Source organism: Eleutherodactylus coqui, chromosome 11, assembly GCF_035609145.1.
Source record: "Eleutherodactylus coqui strain aEleCoq1 chromosome 11, aEleCoq1.hap1, whole genome shotgun sequence".
In the NCBI taxonomy this organism is placed as follows: Eukaryota; Metazoa; Chordata; class Amphibia; order Anura; family Eleutherodactylidae; genus Eleutherodactylus; species Eleutherodactylus coqui.
Window position 1 is genome coordinate 45128052 of NC_089847.1, and position 21917 is coordinate 45149968.

The following is a 21917-nucleotide window of genomic DNA, read 5'->3' on the forward strand; positions in this document are numbered from 1 at the left end:
CTAATGTGACACACCCTTTACCCCTTTTAATCTCACCTAGTCACCACTTCATGATTGGAGGAAGCACTGCTGTGACACAAGCTTGCTCTTTAACAATACATAATCCAAGAAAGCAGAAAGCTTGAGCTTAAAGATGAGGAGGTGGTTTCATCAGCCATGGGCATCCCGGGGAACCTTGGGCAACCACCCAAACTGCCCTCATTTTTATTCTATATTGGCTCACATTCCACTTTTATTAGAACTCACAGGTGGAGTATAATTGGCCTAATTGGCCAGCTCGGCAACAGCTAAACTTTCTTAAATCTGATTACTTAATGGTCTAAATAGAATTTGTGCTTATTTTTGCTGAAGAGGTTCACCTACTACATACTAGATAAAGTAGAGGTACTAGATAAGGTCAATTTTACTTAGAATTGTTGCTTTTTTTATGCAGGTGAGCTTGGACATTATTGGATCGTGAAAAACAGTTGGGGGAAAACTTGGGGAGAAAATGTAAGTATTGCGTAAAAAATGTATATTTATTCATTTCACCAAGGCATAGACCTCAGTCGTGAAGCCAAAGACAAAAATGGCTTAAACATTAGGCTACTGTTGCAAGAAAAATTGACCCCTTTTTAAAATTACTTGTATTTCTACACTGATTACTATTAAAATATGGTTGGATTGTTGTCTAAGTCATAATTATAGGCAAACAGTGTCTACGGGCCCTTTCACATGGGACAACTGTCAGATGATAATTGCTCCTGTGCCTTTATAAAGGGGCGATCTTCGCTCAGTGAATGGAGGCGTAGCGTCTCAGAGATCGTTTGGCTCGCCAGCCTCCATTCACAGTAAACGGGCCGATCACCGTTTGATTTTCATCGTTCACCGTTCAGTGTAAAAGAGCCCTTACTAAACTGATAACACACAAATAATACATGGCTGAAGAAGATGTAGCACTGCATGTCTAAAATGACAAAGTTTGTGTGGTAGGCTCTAGGCACAAGCTTTTCTGGTCTGAGGGCCATATTGTTTTACTCAACCACTCCTATGGTTTGCCATAAAACTTAAAGATTTATTATCATCTGAGACATTCATGGCATATCAAAGTACATGCCTGAAAATGTTTGATAGATACAGATTCCACTTCCAGGATCCCCATCTATCAGGAAAATGAAGGTCCTTTTTTCAACACTCAATCAACACTCCAGAGAGGAGACTGCATGAGAATTCAGAATGCATGAATTATGCTCTAACCATTATAGATTATGGGGGTAAGGCCGAATGAACATGGGTGGGTCGGATTCTGCTTGCGGAATCCTGCACAGAATCAGGCCCTGATCTCTGCGTGACTCTGCGTACCTGTCATCTTCTTCGCCGGTGACCGCACTGACCTGTCTTCCTCAGATTATCTGCACAGCTCGCTGTCGGACACGCACAGTACAGAATTTTTTAAAACTCATGCTTTTCTGCGGAATCTGCGGCTTGTCCAAAATGTCAATTGCTGACTGACTGCTGGTCGGACGGCTTCCATTGACTTCAATGAAAGCCGTCCATGCAGGAACCACAGTAAAATGGAGCATTCTGCGATTTTTCATCCGTGAGTGGAAACTTCAATTGGTTTCGGCACGTGTGCATGAAGAATAATTTTTCCACAGCATGCTATGGAGGGTTATTGCTGCGGAACCCGGAGCTGGATGCCCACCCTGGATTCCACAGCAAAAATCAGCCTTATGGTAAGTGGTAACAGTCTAACATTTCACAACTTCAATAAATTACAAGAGAGCCACATGTGTGGTGCCACAGTGGCCACGCAAACACGAGGCCCGCGCTGAGGAGCTGGGAGGGTAGAGTTGGCACTTGTCACAGTAGCTCTTACCAGACTCTATCCGGAGGGACGCACGCAACCTCAGCCCAAGTACTGCTAGGCCTCTTCCAGGCAACGCTGGGACAGTAAATACCTGAGTACGTATGGTGGACTGTAGACTTGTCACGTGTGATACCAACGTTCCTTCTCACCGTAGCTTGTACCGGGCGTTTAAATGAAGAAAGTCCACATTCACAGTTAACTTGAATACCACAGTCCCTGGGAACGGACAGAGACTGGAAAAACTTTACTTGAAGCTTGACAGCATACAGCTTAATACACACCGCTTAATACACACCTGTGCAGGTAGGACAGTAGACTTGAGGTCACAGAGGAGACACAGGATGACACTGGTCCTACAGTCCACGTTATCTGTGTGGTACCGCTCGTGGAAAGGGAACACTCCAGAGGAGGATGGGGGTAGGATCACTCCCAGGCACTCACTTGATTCAGAACTTGAATCAGTGCACAGCGAACTCTTCTCTTCACTCAACTCTCATACTTAAATGAAGGTTGCTGGGATAGGAACATCAGGATACCTTTCCTTAGCCTCCATTCTCTTCACCACATGAAGGTTAAAGGTACTCCCATGAGGCTGGCACTCTTACTCCTCTCACTACCGTTGAAGATCATGGACTCTCTCTGTGTGCCATTCCTCTTATCTCTGACATAGAGAATACATGTGAGCAAGCACATACAGACATTTCAGTATCCAGGTGCTTGGGGACTGCACAGAACAGCATCACAGGCCACATGTGGCTCAGGGACTGCATTTAGAGACTCATTTACGGATGTAAATTAGAGCTTTAAATGTTCGTACATTATAACAGTAATTCTAATATTAATACTAATAGTTTCTCTCTATTCCTCAGGGTTTTTTTAGAATTGCCTTTGGGAAAAACATGTGCGGTATCACAAGGTGGCCTCTAAGTGCTATTACAACTTACCCAGGAAGTAGAAGCATGCGCTGTCCTGCCTAACGTGAACTTCAGTTTCAATATTTGTACTAATCTGATACCAGTCAGGCAAAATGCTCTTCTCCAGCCTAGTAATACACATGCAATGCTTTAGCTAACTTGGTGGGAATATCTTTTTTTCCTTTTTTTTAAATCTTTACTATATAATCATGTACTCGGTTTACCTGCTTACTCTGCAAAAGCAATGTGAAAATGTCTTACAAAATTATTAAAGTGCATTTCTAGCAAAAGCAAAAAAAAAGGTTCAGCAGTTATTCTTTGTGGTTCTGATTGATGTTTCTGGAAATCTGAGTAACAACCAAGGTAGCCAGTGGCATAGCTCCCATGTGTTCTGCTTCAATATATGTTAAAGGGGTTGTCCGAACTTTTTTGGATTTTTACTATTGATCACCTGTCCTTAGGACAGGTCATTAATAGTTAATCAGCACTCAGGATCCATGCAGCGACTTCAGGGTCTGTATGATATTGATATATATACTAACGGTCTTGTATGGGTATGCCTTTTTACATAATTTATAATATTGAGGGAGCCTTCATGCTGGCGAGAAAATCGGGTGATTTTTCTCGCAATGCGAGAGTGAGTAAAAACACATGATTGTGAAACCAATGAATCTAAATGGTTTCATTCTCTTTTGTGATGTTTTTACTCCTGCGATGCTGCATGAAAAAAAACTGCAGCATGTCCATTCTTTTTGCCGGCTCTATTGAAAACACTGGGAGAAGATCGCAATCCCCTGCTTCGGCTATGACAGCTGCAGCAGGGAATTCCTTCAGCCCTGCTGGGATATGAGGCTGTTGCATCCAGGGGTTTCACCTTGTTCACAATGGGGCCAGCAGCAGCAGTGCCAGCCAAATTAAAAACAAAGGGAAAACATTGCAATGAAAAGGGAAAACATTGCTGTGAAAGCAGTGGCAGGGAATTCCTTCATCCCCGCGGGGAGTCCCCTCATCACTGAACACTGTGGCAGCAACGGCAGGGTGTTCAGTGATGAGGGAACTGCCTGCGGGGATGAAGGAATCCTCTGCCACTGCTGTCACAGTGTTCAGTAATGAGGGTACTCCCCATTGGGATAAAGGAATCCTCTGCCCCTGCTATCACAACAGTGGCAGGGGATCGCAATGTTCTCCCATTGCTTTCAAAGGGGCTGGCGGCCCCATTGATAACAGTGGGCAATATCACAAAAAGAATGCCGCCCCATGGAAAGCAATGGGATGATGGGATTCCCCGCAGTTATGCGAGGCTGTTCTCATATGAAAACGCCTCACATCCAGGGGGTTTTAGAAGGTTTGCAAGAGCAATATCGGGCTGTGAATCACAGCCCAATATAACTCTCACCAGTGTGCAGGAGCCCTGAGGATATGTTGTATATTTACTATGGACTTGCACACGTGAGAGTATAAGGCCTGTTACACACGAGCTACAAAATTGCATGATTTTGTGTGATTGTGCAGGCTGGGTGAAACAGGCCTAATATGATTGTTTTTGCATGATGTTACCCAGTGGTTTGCTGCTTTAGTGAGCGCCTTATGCCTTTTATTGCAATATTTGCTAATAAAGAGATTTTTATTTGAGTGGTGTATATTTTGTAGATCTAGATGTTCATGTGATTTCTATGTACACACCATATACAATATTTTGCTCTTATATATAGAATAGGTAACATCAATATGTAAGCAATGATAATTTGCACTACTTTATGTATGATAGGCATGCATGTAACATATAAATCCCAATATCAAAAAATGCAGTTAGATGGGTGCTTGATATCTTTTAGCAGTAAGATTTATTTGTTGCCATATTCTGAAATAACGTAATAAATCCTTTACTTTTGTTAACATAGGAGATTTAGAGGAGATCCAAGTTATCACAGTAGCATTCTAACATTCACGCTTGAACCTGGGTTCCAATGTCATTTACATTGCTCGGCTCAAAAGGATGGACCCCAAAGTGCAAAGTGCAATCTGAAATATGACTCTGTTGCCTTTTTTATACACTTTTGAAGCACTTTTCTCCTTAATGATGATTATATAAAACTATATTTGTTCTGGAGCGACTGCAGTACATGAATTTTAGAAACATCCCGAGAAATTACTATGTCTAGAAGAATTACTAATGTGACAAAATCTGGCTCTGAGACATCCAGAGAAAAATTGAAACCAGAACCAACCTTTAACATACAGGCCCCCTGTGTCTACACTTCAGTTAGGCTCTTGGTAGCTAGCAGCTGGACTTGGTGCATGTTGGTTTCCATAGGGACAATGTAAAGAAGAAGATGGTTGCAGATAGCAATGAAGGTCTCATAGGTGACTAACCAGGTCAAGTTCAAACCAAATAGTTCGGAACATTAGTCTTGTTAGCTGGGTAGGGATTTGCAGATGTATTAACCCTTTCCAATCCAATTTGTATCAAGATTTTCCTTGGGGGTTTACTCTTTTTCTGCTATTATACAACGGCGCCAAATGCTGGCTAAAGCCAGTACTGCATGAGGTGACACGTTGGATAGGCTCCAACAGCAGGGAGGCAGGCAATATACAGTAAGAGAACCCCGACAGACGTCTTCCAACATTAGAGCTGTACAGCCTTAAATCATAATGTCTACAGAGGTCAGACAGTGGATTGGAAAGGGTTAAGGACTAGAGATGAGCGAACGTACTCATCCGAGCTTGATACTCGTTCGAGTATTAGCGTGTTCGAGATGCTCGTTACTCGTGACGAGTACCACGCGATGTTCGAGTTACTTTCACTTTCATCTCTGAGACGTTAGCGCGCTTTTCTGGCCAATTGAAAGACAGGGAAGGCATTACAACTTCCCCCTGCGACGTTCAAGCCCTATACCACCCCCCTGCAGTGAGTGGCTGGCGAGATCAGGTGTCACCCGAGTATAAAAATCGGCCCCTCCCGCGGCTCACCACAGATTTGTTCTGACATAGAGGAGGGAAAGTGCTGTTGGTGCCGGAGCTGCTATAGGGAGAGTGTTAGGACTATTTTAGGCTTCAAGAACCCCAACGGTCCTTCTTAGGGCCACATCTAACCGTGTGCAGTAGTGTGGAGGCTGCTTTTTGCAGTGTTGCACATTTTTTTTTTGTATATCAGCCGTGCAGAGCATTGCGCCCTGCAGTAATTATACATAGTGCAGGGCCAGTAGTGGTGAGGCAGGGACAGAAGACATATATTGTGAGGCAGGGACAGAAGACATATATTGTGAGGCAGGGACAGAAGACATATATTTATTGAATATAGGCAGTGGGCCTTTGCAAAAACATTTGGGGAAAAAAATCTATTTGGGCTGCCTGTGACTGTCCTCAGTGTTCTGGGTCTGTGCTGGGTGTAGTTGTCCTCCTAATTCATACGCAGCCAGCTAAGTGTTACAGCAGGCTTGGGCAAAATTATTTCCTGGCTCTGTGTTGCCTCTTACATCACCGCTGTATTCCTGTCCACAATGCAACAGTCTGCAGTTATTTTACATACTCCAGGGCCAGTAGTGGTGACGCAGGGACAGAAGACATATACAGTGTATATAGGCAGTGGGCCTTTGCAAAAACATTTGGGGAAAAAAATCTATTTGGGCTGCCTGTGACAGTCCTAAGTGTTCTGGGTCTGTGCTGGGTGTAGTTGTCCTCCTAATTCATATGCAGCCAGCTAAGTGTTACAGCAGGCTTGCGCAAAATTATTTCCTGGCTCTGTGTTGGCTGTTACATGACATTCCAGTCCACAGTGCAACAGTCTGCAGTTATTTTACATACTCCAGGGCCAGTAGTGGTGACGCAGGGACATAAGACATATACAGTGTATATAGGCAGTGGGCCTTTCCAAAAACATTTGGGGAAAAAAATCTATTTGGGCTGCCTGTGACTGTCCTCAGTGTACTGGGTCTGTGCTGGGTGTAGTTGTCCTCCTAATTCATACGCAGCCAGCTAAGTGTTACAGCAGGCTTGCGCAAAATTATTTCCTGGCGTTCCGTAAGCGAAGTCAGCCTCCAACCACAGGCCAATAAGCGGCACATTTAATTACAGCGTTCTGTTTCTGCACTACTGGTAATACACCATGCTCAGGGGTAGGGGTAGGCCTAGAGGACGTGGACGCGGAGGCCCAAGTCAGGGTGTGGGCACAGGCCGAGCTCCTGATCCAGGTGTATTGCAGCCGACTGCTGCGGGATTAGGAGAGAGGCACGTTTCTGGCGTCCCCACATTCATCTCACAATTAATGGGTCCACGCGGTAGACCTTTATTAGAAAATGAGCAGTGTGAGCAGGTCCTGTCGTGGATGGCAGAAAGTGCATCCAGCAATCTATCGTCCACCCAGAGTTCTGCGCCGTCCACTGCTGCAACTCTGAATCCTCTGGCTGCTGCTCCTCCTTCCTCCCTGCCTCCTCACTCCATTACAATGACACATTCTGAGGAGCAGGCAGACTCCCAGGAACTGTTCCCAGGCCCCTGCCCAGAATGGCCAGCAATGGTTCCTCTCCCACCGGAGGAGTTTGTCGTGACCGATGCCCAACCTTTTGAAAGTTCCCGGGGGATGAGGCTGGGGACTTCCGGCAACTGTCTCAAGACCTTTCAGTGGGTGAGGAGGATGATGACGATGAGACACAGTTGTCTATCACTCAGGTAGTAGTAATTGGAGTTAGTCCGAGGGAGGAGCGCACAGAGGATTCGGAGGAAAAGCAGCAGGACGATGAGGTGACTAACCCTACCTGGTTTACTACGCCTACTGAGGACAGGTCTTCAGAGGGGGAGGCAAGGGCAGCAGCAGGGCAGGTTGCAAGAGGCAGTGCGGTGGCCAGGGGTAGAGGCAGGGCCAGACCGAATAATCCACCAACTGTTTCCCAAAGCGCCCCCTCACGCCATGCCACCCTGCAGAGGCTGAGGTGCTCAAAGGTCTGGCAGTTTTTCACTGAGAGTGCAGACGACCGACGAACAGTGGTGTGCAACCTTTGTCGCGCCAAGATCAGCCGGGGAGCCACCACCACCAGCCTCACCACCACCAGCATGCGCAGACATATGATGGCCAAGCACCCCACAAGGTGGGACGAAGGCCGTTCACCGCCTCCGGTTTGCACCGCTGCCTCTCCCCCTGTGCCCCAACCTGCCACTGAGATCCAACCCTCCTCTCAGGGCACAGGCACTACCGTCTCCTGGCCTGCACCCACACCCTCACCTCCGCTGTCCTCGGCCCCATCCACCAATGTCTGTCAGCGCACCGTCTAGCCGTCGCTAGCGCAAGTGTTGGAGCGCAACCGCAAGTACGCCGCCACGCACCCGCACGCTCAAGCGTCGCCACTACTTTTCCCGATGTGCTGTCCCAGCCCTGCACAACCACGTCTCCCGCAACATTGTACACGCCCTCACCAACGCGGATACTGCCAAGGTCCACTTAACAATGGACACGTGGACAAGCACAGGCGGGCAGGGCCACTATATCTCCCTGACGGCACATTGGGTGAATTTAGTGGAGGCTGGGACAGAGTCAGAGCCTGGGACCTGGGACGTCCTACCCACCCCCAGAATTGCGGGCCCCAGCTCGGTGGTGGTATCTGCGGCGGTGTATGCTTCCTCCACTAAACCACCCTCCTCCTCCTCGTCCTCCTCCTACGCAACCTCTGTCTCGCAATCAAGATGTGTCAGCAGCAGCACGTCGCCAGCAGTCGGTGTCGCGCGACGTGGCAGCACAGCGGTGGGCAAGCGTCAGCAGGCCGTGCTGAAACTCCTCAGCTTAGGAGATAAGAGGCACACGGCCCATGAACTGCTGCAGGGTCTGACAGAGCAGACCGACCGCTGGCTTGCGCCGCTGAGCCTCCAACCGGGCATGGTCGTGTGTGACAACGGCCATAACCTGGTGGCGGCTCTGCAGCTCGGCAGCCTCACGCACGTGCCATGCCTGGCCCACGTCTTTAATTTGGTGGTTCAGCGCTTTCTTAAAAGCTACCCACGTTTGTCAGACCTGCTCGGAAATGTGCGCACATTTCCGCAAGTCCCACACGGACGCTGCCACCCTGCGCACCCTGCAACATCGGTTTAATCTGCCAGTGCACCGACTGCTGTGCGACGTGCCCACACGGTGGAACTCTACGCTCCACATGTTGGCCAGGCTCTATGAGCAGCGTAGGGCTATAGTGGAATACCAACTCCAACATGGGCGGCGCAGTGGGAGTCAGCCTCCTCAATTCTTTACAGAAGAGTGGGCCTGGTTGGCAGACATCTGCCAGGTCCTTGGAAACTTTGAGGAGTCTACCCAGATGGTGAGCTGCGATGCTGCAATCATTAGTGTCACCATTCCTCTGCTATGCCTCTTGAGAAGTTCCCTGCAAAGCATAAAGGCAGACGCTTTGCGCTTGGAAACAGAGCCGGGGGAAGACAGTATGTCGCTGGATAGTCAGAGCACCCTCCTGTCTATATCTCAGCGCGTTGAGAAGGAGGAGCATGAGGAGGATGAGGAGGAGGGGGAAGAGACAGCTTGGCCCACTGCTGAGGGTACCCATGCTGCTTGCCTGTCATCCTTTCAGCGTGTATGGCCTGAGGAGGAGGAGGATCCTGAAAGTGATCTTCCTAGTGAGGACAGCCATGTGTTGCGTACAGGTACCCTGGCACACATGGCTGACTTCATGTTAGGATGCCTTTCTCGTGACCCTCGCGTTACACGCATTCTGGCCACTACGGATTACTGGGTGTACACACTGCTCGACCCACGGTATAAGGAGAACCTTTCCACTCTCATGCCCGAAGAGGAAAGGGGTTCGAGAGTGATGCTATACCACAGGACCCTGGCGGAGAAACTGATGGTAAAATTCCCATCCGACAGCGCTAGTGGCCGAAGGCGCAGTTCCGAGGGCCAGGTAGCAGGGGAGGCGCAGAGATCAGGCAGCATGTACAGCACAGGCAGGGGAACACTCTCTAAGGCCTTTGACAGCTTTCTGGCTCCCCAGCAAGACTGTGTCACCGCTCCCCAGTCAAGGCTGAGTCGGCGGGAGCACTGTAAAAGGATGGTGAGGGAGTACGTAGCCGATCGCACGACCGTCCTCCGTGACGCCTCTGCCCCCTACAACTACTGGGTGTCGAAGCTGGACACGTGGCCTGAACTCACGCTGTATGCCCTGGAGGTGCTTGCTTGTCCTGCGGCTAGCGTCTTGTCAGAGAGGGTGTTTAGTGCGGCTGGGGGAATCATCACAGATAAGCGTACCCGCCTGTCAACCGACAGTGCCGACAGGCTTACACTCATCAAGATGAACAAAGCCTGGATTTCCCCAGACTTCTCTTCTCCACCAGCGGACAGCAGCGATACCTAAACAATATGTAGGCTGCACCCGCGGATGGAAGCATTGTTCTCTATCACCATCAAAAACGTGGACCTTTTAGCTTCATCAATCTCTGTATAATATTTATCCTCCTCCTCCTGCTCCTCCTCCTGAAACCTGACGTAATCACGCCGAACGGGCAATTTTTCTTAGGCCCTCAAGGCTCAGTCATATAATTTTTCTAAACAATTTTTATACGTTTCAATGTTGAAACTTTCACCTGAACCAATTTTTATTTTAACTGGGCTGCCTCCAGGCCTAGTTACCAATTAAGCCACATTAACCAAAGCGATTAATGGGTTTCACCTGCCCTCTTGGTTGGGCATGGGCAATTTTTCGCAGGTACATTAGTACTGTTGGTACACCAATTTTGGGGGGCCCTCGCCTACAGTGTAATCAAATTAATTTTTAGCCCACCTGCATTACAGCTGACGTTACATCAGCTGTGTTGGGCACTGCAATGGGATGTATTTATGTACCGCCGATGGGTTCCAGGGAGCCACCCATGCTGTCGGTCCACAGCGAGTTGTAACTGCATGTGTCCACTTCTAAAGAACCCCAGTCTGACTGGGGCATGCAGTGTGGGCCGAAGCCCACCTGCATTAAACATGACATTACCTCAGCTGTGATGGGCAATGCAATGGGATATATTTATGTACCGCCGGTGGCTTCCTGGCACCCACCCATGCTGTGGGTCCACAGGGAGTTGTAACTACATGTGTCCACTTCTAAAGAACCCCAGTCTGACTGGGGCATGCAGTGTAGGCTGAAGCCCACCTGCATTAAACATGACATTACCTCAGCTGTGATGGGCAATGCAATGGGATATATTTATGGACCGCCGGTGGCTTCCTGGCACCCACCCATGCTGTCGGTCCACAGGGACTTCACAATAGGGAGTTGTACCTGCCTGTGTCTATGAATTAAAAACCCCGGTCAGGTTGGGGCATGCAGTGTGGGCCGAAGCCCACCTGCATTTAATCTGACGTTAGCTCTGCTGTCCAGGGCACTGCAATGGGATACATTTATGTACAGCTGGTGGGTTCCAAGGAGCCACCCATGCTGTGGGTGCACACGGAATTCCCATTGCAGAGTTGTACCTGCCTGTGACTATTTATAAAAAAACGCGGTCTGACTGGGGCATGCAGACACCTTGACAGAATGAATAGTGTGTGGCACAGAGGTTCCCCATTGCTATGCCCACGTATGCAGCTCCTGATGGCGGTGGCACAGGATTATATTTCTCATTGCTTCTGTACAGCATTGTGGGCTATCACCCCGCCCCTTTTAAAGAGGGTTGCTGCCTAGCCGTGCCAACCCTCTGCAGTGTGTGCCTGCGGTTCCTCCTCATGGCAGACGCACTTATAAATAGACATGAGGGTGGCGTGGCATGAGGGCAGCTGAAGGCTGGGCAGGGACAGTTTGGTGTGCGCTGTGGACACTGGGTCGTGGGGAGGGGGGGTTGAGCAGCATGTAACCCAGGAGAAGTGGCAGCGGAATGTCATGCAGGCAGTGATTGTTCTTTGTTGGAGGTAGTGTGGTGCTTAGCTAAGGTATGCATTGCTAATGAGGGCTTTTCAGAAGTAAAAGTTGTTGGGAGGGGGTGCCCCACTCTTGCCGCTACTGTCGCTTAATAGTGGGACCTGGGAACTTGAGATGCAGCCCAACATGTAGCCCCTCGCCTGCCCTATCCGTTGCTGTGTCATTCCCATCACTTTCTTGAATTGACCAGATTTTCACAAACGAAAACCTTAGCGAGCATCGGCGATATACAAAAATGCTCGGGTCGCCCATTGACTTCAATGGGGTTCGTTACTCGAAACGAACCCTCGAGCATCGCGAAAAGTTCGTCTCGAGTAACGAGCACCCGAGCATTTTGGTGCTCGCTCATCTCTAGCTTTATCCATGGTACTGTGCTTCCTATATGGAGCAGAGAGGCCTTATGGGCCCTCTAAGGCTCTTGGGCCTGGATGCAACTGTATGCTCTGCATCCTTTATAGTTACTGCATCGACCATGGTTAATGACTCCACACTCTTCCAAGTCTCATAAATCTAAATGCTCAGGGTAACTTTTTTTTTGATTCTACTCTGTCCTTCAAATTGCATATCCAAGCCCTTACTACCTTTTGCAACCTCCAACATGAAAACATCATTACTAGAGATGAGCGAGCATACTCGTCTGAGCTTGATACTCGTTCAAGTATTAGGGTGTTCGAGATGCTCGTTACTCGTAACGAGTACCACGCGGTGTTCGGGTTACTTTCATTTTCTTCCCTGAGAAATGTGTGCGCTTTTCTGGCCAATAGAAAGACAGGGAAGGCATTACAACTTCCCCCTGCAACGTTTAAGCTCTATACCACCCCCCTGCAGTGAGTGGCTGGCGAGATTAGGTGTCACCCGAGTATTAAAATCTGCCCTTCTCTATATGTGCTCAATGGGGCCGGCGGCAGCAGCGCCGACCCCATTGAAAACATATAGAAGACAAATCATTCTTCTCTGCCACAGCTGTAACAGCTGTGGCAGAGAAGAGCGATGTTTGCCCATTGAATTCAATGGAGCCGGCAATACAGCAGGTTCCACTGAAAGCAATGGGCTGCCGGCGATCGCGGGATGAATTGTCGGGAAGGGCTTAAATATATAAGCCCTTCCCTGCAATTCATCCAGAAATGTGTTACAATAAAAATATATACCGGCGTATAAGGCGACGGGGCGTATAAGACGACCCCCCAACTGTCACCTTTTACGCCGGGAATACAGTGGAGCAAAGAATAAAAATCATTACTCACTTCTCCTGGCGTTCTGCGCCGCTGCTGCAGGCTGTCGCTCCCTCCTGGTCCACGGCAGAGCATTGCTTTCTCTACGAAAGGCTTTAAATCCCCGCCTCCAGAAACACACGTGCCTTCAGCCAATCACAGCCAATGACAATGATGTCATTGAATGGCTGTGATTGGCTGAAGGCACGTGTGTTTCTGGAGGCGGGGATTTCAAGCCCTGTGTCCAGAAAGCAATGCTCTGCCGTGGACCAGGAGGGAGCGACAGCCTGCAGCAGCGGCGCAGAACGCCAGGAGAAGTGAGTAATGATTTTTATTCTTTGCTCCACTGTATTCCCGGCGTATAAGGTGACAGTTGGGGGGTCGTCTTATACGCCCCGTCGCCTTATACGCCGGTATATATTTTAATTTTTACACATTTCTGGATGAATTGCAGGGAAGGGCTTATATATTTAAGACCTTCCCGACAATTCATCCTGCGATCGCCGGCAGCCCATTGCTTTCAGTGGAACCTGCTGTATTGCTGGCTCCATTGAATTCAATGGGCAAACATCGTTCTTCTCTGCCACAGCTGTTACAGCTATGGCAGAGGAGAACGATCTTTATGCTGACAGTGCGGGGGGGGGGGGGGGGGCACTCTTGCCGCTATTGTGGCTTAATAGTGGGACCTGGGAACTTGAGATGCAGCCCAACATGTAGCCCCTCGCCTGCCCTATCTGTTGCTGTGTCGTTCCCATTACTTTCTTGAATTGCCCAGATTTTCACAAACGAAAACCTTAGCGAGCATCGGCGATATACAAAAATGCTCGGGTCGCCCATTGACTTCAATGGGGTTCGTTAGTCGAAACGAACCCTCGAGCATCGCGAAAAGTTCGTCCCGAGTAACGAGCACCCGAGCATTTTGGTGCTCGCTCATCTCTAATCATTACCTCAAGTCAACAAAAATGTGAGTACATGCCCTCATTATCTCCTGGCTCCACTACTGCAACATTCTTCTCTGTTGCGTCCCATCCACCAGCATTGCACCCTTTTAACCCCTTGAGTGGCGGGTTTCCTACCACCCTGTCGTGCCCACCAGGGCAAGTTTTTTAAAATGGTCTAATCATTGAATTTCAACTAATTTTGCAGTTGCATCTCAAGAGCCATAACTTTTTCATTTTTCCATTGACATGACCATATAAGGGCTTGTTTTTTATGGGACAAGTTGTGATTTTTTAAACAGGGGGGAGGAAAAAAAGAAATGGGGAAAAAAGAAAAAAAGGGGCCATGTCATTAAGGGGTTAAATAATGCATTAACTTTCTTCTCTGGGTCATTATGACGCACGGATACCACATGTGAGATTGTATTTTTTTATTTTTTACAAAGTAAAGGGAGACAAGTGTTTTTATAATTTTTTTTATAATTTTTTTTACTTTTCTTTACTTTTTTTTTTTTTTGTCCCTTTAGGGGACTTCCACAGGGACCCATCAGGACCCCTGATCACATTCCGGGGGTCCGATGGTGACAGCCCTTTACATGCTGCAGTGACAGCCCTTTACATGCTGCAGTCACATAGACTGCAGCATGTAAAGGGTTAACACAGCGGAGGTTTTCTCTGATCTCTGCTGTAAGAGCTGGTACCTAGCTGTCCACTGACAGCCAAGCACCAAGCTCTCCCTGCCACAGAGACCATCGGCTTGCTTCTGACAAGCCGATGGTCTCTATGGCAACCTATAAACAAAGCAGGAGATTGCCGGCATATCGGCAATATCTTCTGCTGGTTTTTCAAAGCCCTTGCTTTGTTGTCTGTGGGACTGTGCAGGCAGAGCACAATGTCACAGCTTAATCTCATAATCTCTGGTCTACAGAAGACCTTCTTCTCCGTTCTACTCTTGTCTGCTCCTCACACAACCATTTATAAAATTTCTCCTATGTATCCCCAATACTCACTACCCCAAATGATCAGATTTTCCTCTACCTCCAAATCCTTTAACCCCTTAACGCTACAGGATGTACAGTTACGTCCTGCAGCTTCAGGGTATGTATGAAGGGGGGATTGCAGGTAGATCCCGCTCCATATAATGCGGATGCCGGCTGTTTCTTACAGCTGGCATCTGCCTGCAACAGCTCCGATAAGCTGTCCAATGCATGTCCACAAGCACTCAGCTCATTAATGGACATGCATATTGTTATACAGTTTTATACCATTTTTATTATTTTTTAACATGTAAATGGAAAACATTAATTTTTCTAATCTCTACTTTCAATATAATAATTAATGGTAAGACAATCCCTTTCATTTATGATTGATCACGGAGTGCCACTGGGGGTCAGGAGAATTTTGGGTTAATTTCACTGCTCAACAGCATTTTTGCAGCTGGTGTGCGATATATCAATTCTTATAAATTTTTGGGTGTAGAATCCAAATTTACTTTTAGAATTGATGTATCATGTAAGGTTTTTATGTAATTTTGATTTTTTCAATTTTTTAAAAAGGTTTTTGTGCTTGTGCTCATTTTCTGGTGAATTATTTCTATAAACTGAAATCAGTGACCAAGCTAAACTCTTTATTTGAATGAAATACACAGTGGATGAAGTTCTAAAAATGGTCACTGGATGGCAGAACAATGTAGTGGAGCAGGAAGGTTACCGACATGAGCCTATCTGTACTGCTGTTTAGTGTTTGTTTTAATCTGCATGAAGCACTTCTCTTCATTCTTACCTTAGCATATTAGTATTATTTGGGTTTCATTCTCAAATACATTACCAGAAAAACATTATTGAGCTCTGAGTGTTATTTTTTTGGATTTCAAAACAGACACTTTGGCAATACTGTATTATTGTCTATTAGAGATGAGCGAACACCAAAATGTTCGGGTGTTCGTTATTCGGAACGAACTTCCCACGATGCTCGAGGGTTCGTTTCGAACAACGAACCCCATTGAAGTCAATGGGCGACCAGAGCATTTTTGTATTTCGCCGATGCTCGCTAAGGTTTTCATGTGTGAAAATCTGGGCAATTCAAGAAAGTGATGGGAATTACACAGTGATAGATAGGGCAGGCGAGGGGCTACATGGTGGGCTGCATCTCAAGTTCACAGGTCCCACTATTAAGCCACAATAGCGGCAAGAGTGCCCCCCCCCCCCACTGTCAGCATAAAGATCGTCCTCCTCTGGCACAGCTGTAACAGCTGTAGCAGAGAAGAACGATGTTTGCCCATTGAATTCAATGGAGCGGCAATACAGCATGTTCCACTGAATGCAATGGGCTGCCCGCGATCGCAGGATGAATGGTCGGAAAGGGGTTAAATATATAACCCCTTTCCTGCAATTCATCCAGAAATGTGTTACACTAAAAATATATACCGGCGTATAAGGCGACCGGGCGTATAAGACGACCCCCCAACTGTCACCTTATACGCCGGCAATACAGTGGAGCAAAGAATAAAAAGCATTACTTACGTTTTTAGATGATCTGCGGCGCTCCTGCAGGCTGTCACTCCCTCCTAATCCACGGCAGACAAGCTTTCTCTATGAAAGGCTTTAAATCCCTGCCTCCAGAAAGACACGTGCCTTCAGCCAATCACAGCCAATGACAATGATGTCATTGAATGGCTGTGATTGGCTGTGTTTCTGGAGGCGGGGATTTCAAGCCTTGAAATCCCCGCCTCCAGAAACACAGCCAATCACAGCCATTCAATGACATCATTGTCATTGGCTGTGATTGGCTGAAGGCACGTGTGCTTCTGGAGGCAGGGATTTAAAGTCTTTCGTGGAGAAAGCTTGTCTGCCGTGGATTAGGAGGGAGTGACAGCCTGCAGGAGCGCCGCAGATCATCTAAAAACGTAAGTAATGATTTTTATTCTTTGCTCCACTGTATTACCGGCGTATAAGGTGACAGTTGGGGGGTCGTCTTATACGCCCCGTCGCCTTATACGCCGGTATATATTTTTAGTGTAACACATTTCTGGATGAATTGCAGGAAAGGGGTTATATATTTAACCCCTTTCCGACCATTCATCCTGCGATCGCCGGCAGCCCATTGCATTCAGTGGAACATGCTGTATTGCCGCTCCATTGAATTCAATGGGCAAACATCGTTCTTCTCTGCTACAGCTGTTACAGCTGTGCCAGAGAAGAAGGATTTGTCTTCTATATGTTCTCAATGGGGTCAGCGCTGCTGCCGCTGGCCCCATTGAGCGCATATAGAATGCATCCATAGCGAACCGCGGGAGGGGCAGACTTTCATATCAGGCGGACACCTTATCTCCCCAGCCACTCACAGCAGGGGGGTGGTATAGGGCTTAAACGTTGCAGGGGGAAGTTGTAATGCCTTCCCTGTCTTTATATTGGCCAAAAAAAAGCGCTAACGTCTCAGGGAAGAAAGTTTAAGTAACCCGGACACCGCATGGTGTTCGTTACGGATAACGAACATACCGAACACCCTAATATTCGCACGAATATCAAGCTCGGAAGAACACGTTCGCTCATCTCTATTGTCTATATAATAGTGCTATGTATCTCAAAAATGTGACGTGATAGATAGAATCTGATTCTTCCACTAAATTCAGTGCCCCAAAATTAGTTGAATCAACCTGTTTCCAAACTAGATACAGAATTTTTTTTTTATTTGCTGACAAGTACCGTATATTCCAGAGTATAAGGCGGCGGGGCGCATAAGACGACCCCCCAACTGTCGCCTTATACGCCTGGAATACTGTGTAAAAAAAAAAAGCAGTACTCACCTCCCCCGGCGTCCTGCGGCGCTGCTGCAGGCTGTCGCTCCCTCCTTGTCCCCGACAGAGCATTGCTTTCTGGAAGTGGGGCTTGAAATCCCCGCCTCCAGAAAGCTAATGCTGTGATTGGCTAACACATGTGGCGTCAGCCAATCACCGCAATTCAATGACATCATTGAATGGCTGTGATTGGCTAACTCACGCGGCATCAGCCAATCACAGCCAATGTCTATTTTTTCAATGAATTTAAACATTGTATGTCAGATGCAGAAAACAGAACCAGGAACCGCAGAATATGGGATCACTGAGTTTAGTGACCTTACAGGTGAGTCATTATGAACCTAGTCATTAAAAGAGAACGTATCACCCATAGTTTTCCCACTAATTAAAACAATTGAAACATCTCCCTTTTTTCTAATCTTTTTTGTTGTGAGTGTAGTTTTTTTTATTTTATTGTCTGTACATGACTATGGGGTTGGCAAGTTTGCCTGAGCTGCAATTAACAGCATTTTGAAATATGCTGTACAGCAGATCTCACCGGCCATTTACATAATGGACAGGATATGACCCACTGACATTTATAGGGGACTGTTATAGCCGTTCTAGACAATCTCTGTGACCTATTACTTTTATTGCGGGTAAAATGTTTGAAGGATTTTTAAGACATGCCATCCTCGAGTACCTCAAGGAAAAGGTCTGTATAACTCCGTATCAGCATGTGCTTATTTGGTGTTGCTCCTATCAACTCAATCTGATCAGCTATTATAAGGAGGTAAGTTCTAAACTGGACCGGGGAGAGTCACTGGATCTTGTATATCTGGACTTTTCCAAAGTGTTTCATACTGTGCCTCATAAAAGGTTGGTATATAAAATAAGAATGCTTGGTCTGGGTGAGAATGTGTGTAAGTGGGTAAGTCACTGGTCAGTGATAGAAAGCAGAGGGGGGTTATAAATGCTACATACTCTGATTGGGTCACCGTTACTAGTGGGATACCACAGGGGTTGTATTGGGCCCTATTTTTTATATATATATTTATTAATGACCTGGTAGAAGGATTGTACAGTAAAATATAAATATTAGCAGATGATGCAAAACTATGTAAATAAATTAACACAAGAGAGAACACGAGTATGGGGCTTGGCAAGAAAAGTGGCAAATGAGGTTTAACACTGATAAATGTAAGGTTATGTACCTGGGCAGGGAAATACATGTCACTATTACACACTAAGGGCGCCCACCCACTGGCGATTTTTTTTCCCTGCGAAATTCGCAGCATTTTTTTCACTGCAGGGGTCTATGGGACTTGTAATGTTAAAATCGCGATCACGCAAAATCGCAATTTACCGCGAAATCGCGATTTTGCGCGATCGGGATTTTAACATTACAAGTCCCATAGACCCCTGCAGGGAAAAAAAATCACCAGTGGGTGGGCGCCCTAAGTGGGAAACCACTGGGTAACACTGACATGGAAATGGACTTGGAGATTTTAGTTATCTGTAAGCTTAACTGGAGCCACCTGTGTCAGGCAGCTGCTGCCAAGGCAAATAGGATCATGGGATGCTTCAAAAGAGGTCTAGGGGCACATGATGAGAACATTGTTCTTCCTCTTTACAAGTCACTGGTCAGACCACACATGGAATATTGTGTACAGTTTTGGGCACCAGTACTCAAGAAGGACATATGAGCTTGAGCGCGTACAAAGGTGGGCAACTAAAGTAGTAAATAGAATGGGTGGATTTCAATACCCAGAGAGGTGATCAACATTGCGGTTATTTAGTTTAGAAAAAAGATGGCTGAGGAGCGACCTAATAACTATGTATAAATATATCAGGGGACAATACAGAGATCTCTCCCATCATCTAGTTATACCGAGGACTGTGATTGTAACAAGGGGGCGCCCTCTACATCTAGAAGAAAGAAGGTTTCTAGACCAACATAAAAGGGGGTTCTTTACTGTAAGAGCATTGAGACTATGGAACTCTCTGCCTGAGGATGTGGTGATGATGAACTCACTAAAAGAGCTCAAGAGGGGCCTGGACACCTTTTTGGAGCGTTATAATATTATATGTTATAGTCACTAATTACTTCCGAAGGGCTGTTAATGGAGAGATTTTTCCAATTGCCGGATTGCAGCTGGGGAGGAATCTTTTTACCTTAAAGGGGAAAATTGGCTTGTAACTCATTGTTTTTTTTATTGCCTTTCTCTGGATCAACATTGGGTGGTAATAGGGTGAACTGGATGGACATGTCTTTTTTTTGGCCTAACGTATTATGTTACTTATGCAGAGATCATTGTGCAGGCAGGGGAGCAGATGTGTTCTGCCCATCACCTATCATGAATGGTGTGATCTTATGTTATCTATATATAGGTGTGTTACCTCTCATTGCAATTTTACCTGTGATATTACTGAGATGACTGCTGAAAAGCTTTCTCTATAGAACAGGAAGTATCAGACTATTATTAGGTTTAGTGGTCAGTTTGAAAACTGCTGTTTGTTTCTAAAATACAGTTAATGCCATTGAAAATGTAAAAAAAAATCTCCAAATATTCTTTAAAAATATGTCCAACATACTATAATACTTATGTCATACAATTGGTCATTTTTTTAAAGACACGTTCCATTTAAAAGGATGCTCTAAGTGAAGACATTTATGATTAATAGATAGTCCAGACCACCACGAATCAGTCTTTCCCTGAGATACCCCTCTAAATTAAAACTTTGGCCAAATTTTCATGATTTATTAAAAAAAAAAGCATCTAGTAGGTTCTTATACTAGGGCCCTTCTTTCAGTCTGGTCCCTGAAATGCATATTTCACACAAGCAATAACCAATACTGCTGCATGTCATAGGGTTATACAGTACAAATTGCCAAAATAACACCCCCAATTCCCCTGTGCATATCAGCTGAAGCTGGTCCAAATACAGAAGGAGGCAAGCTAATATGGAGCAGAAAGCTCTCAGTTAGGTTTCTTTTAATCCAGAAGTGGATTCAGCAGGAAGGAGAATTTGTAAATCCTTCCTTTATATCTCCCATATCTTTTGCATCCACTTCAGGTTTGACTCATAAAAACTTTCACAAAAACCGCACTGGAGTTTTTCCAAAACTATGCTACGTGTGAAACTATCTCAAAATCAGGGTGCATTCACATGCAGCTTATTTGGTGCAGATTTTGCTGTGAATTTTGGTGCAGATCTACAGCAGATTTCACCCTTTAAACTGGATTCAAAAAGGAGGTGTAAAACCGAATGCAAATTTGGACCAAAATCTGCAACAAAATACACAGCAAATAGGCTACGTGTGAATGCACTCTAAGGGTGCCCACCCACTAGCGTTTTTTTACTGCGAAATTCGCAGCGTTTTTTTTTGTCTGCAGGGGTCTTTGGGCTATGGGACATGCAAAGCTAAAATCGCGATCGCGCAAAATCGCGATATCGCGGTAAATCGCGATTTTTACATTACAAGTCCCATAGACCCCCTGCAGAAAAAAAAACCTGCGAATTTCGCAGTGAAAAAAAACGCCAGTGGGTGGGCGCCCTTAGGCCTCATGTCCACGGGGAAAATAAGAATTAAAATCTGCAGCGTTTTTCCCGAACGCGGATCCGCGCCCCATAGGAATGCATTGACCACCCGCGGGTAGATAAATACCCGCGGAAGGTCATTAAAAAATTTCTGGAGCATGAAAAAAAATGGACATGCTCCATTTTAGTGCGGATCACGCGTGCGGGAGCTCATAGAGCACATAGCTCAATTGATCTCCCGCATGAAAAATAAAAGACAATTACAGTGCATCCACAGCCCAAAGCCGCGTTACAAATCTGCAGCGGATTTGTAAAATTCAAAATCCGCAGGGGATCACCCTCGCGCGTGATCCGCATGTAAAATCTCCCATAGGAATGCATTGACCACTCACGGGCAGGTAAATAGCCGCGGATGGTGTTTTAAAGTGATTTTAAAATTCCAGGTGCGGGGAAAAAAATGGGACAAGCTCCATTTAGATGCGGATCATGCTCCAGATGGCCCCCATTGATCTCTATGGGTTTGGGAGATCCGCTGCGGATCTTAAATGTGAATTAAATGGGTGCGGGAGATCCGCTGCGGATTTCAAGGCTCGGAGGTGGGGAATGTACTAGGAGGGGGGGGGGTAAAGTGGGCAAAACACCTCCAGCGTAAAAATTGCATCCATGTACATACGCGCATGAAAAATGTGCATCCGCATATCACCCGCATGCAATAAAATACAATTTTAAGCTGATCCGCAGCAGAAATCCGCATTACAAATCCGCAACGGGCCTGATTTTCCCTGTGGACATG

At 46.5% G+C, this 21917-nt stretch overlaps 1 protein-coding gene and 1 long non-coding RNA gene across 2 annotated transcripts in view; one reads left to right on the top strand and one right to left on the bottom strand.

Annotated features, from left to right (window-relative positions):
- The window catches only part of LOC136582300 (cathepsin W-like), a 34283-nt gene extending 31066 nt beyond the window's left edge, over nucleotides 1-3217 (top strand). Inside the window, exons 10-11 of the mRNA XM_066583219.1 lie at nucleotides 434-492; nucleotides 2719-3217. Of these exons, the coding sequence (XP_066439316.1) occupies nucleotides 434-492; nucleotides 2719-2826 (167 nt within the window). The 3' untranslated portion in view covers nucleotides 2827-3217. The remainder of the gene's footprint in view (nucleotides 1-433; nucleotides 493-2718) is intronic.
- The window catches only part of LOC136582303 (uncharacterized), an 82319-nt gene that overhangs the window by 30948 nt on the left and 29454 nt on the right, over nucleotides 1-21917 (bottom strand). The gene's annotated exons all lie outside the window — the stretch shown is intronic.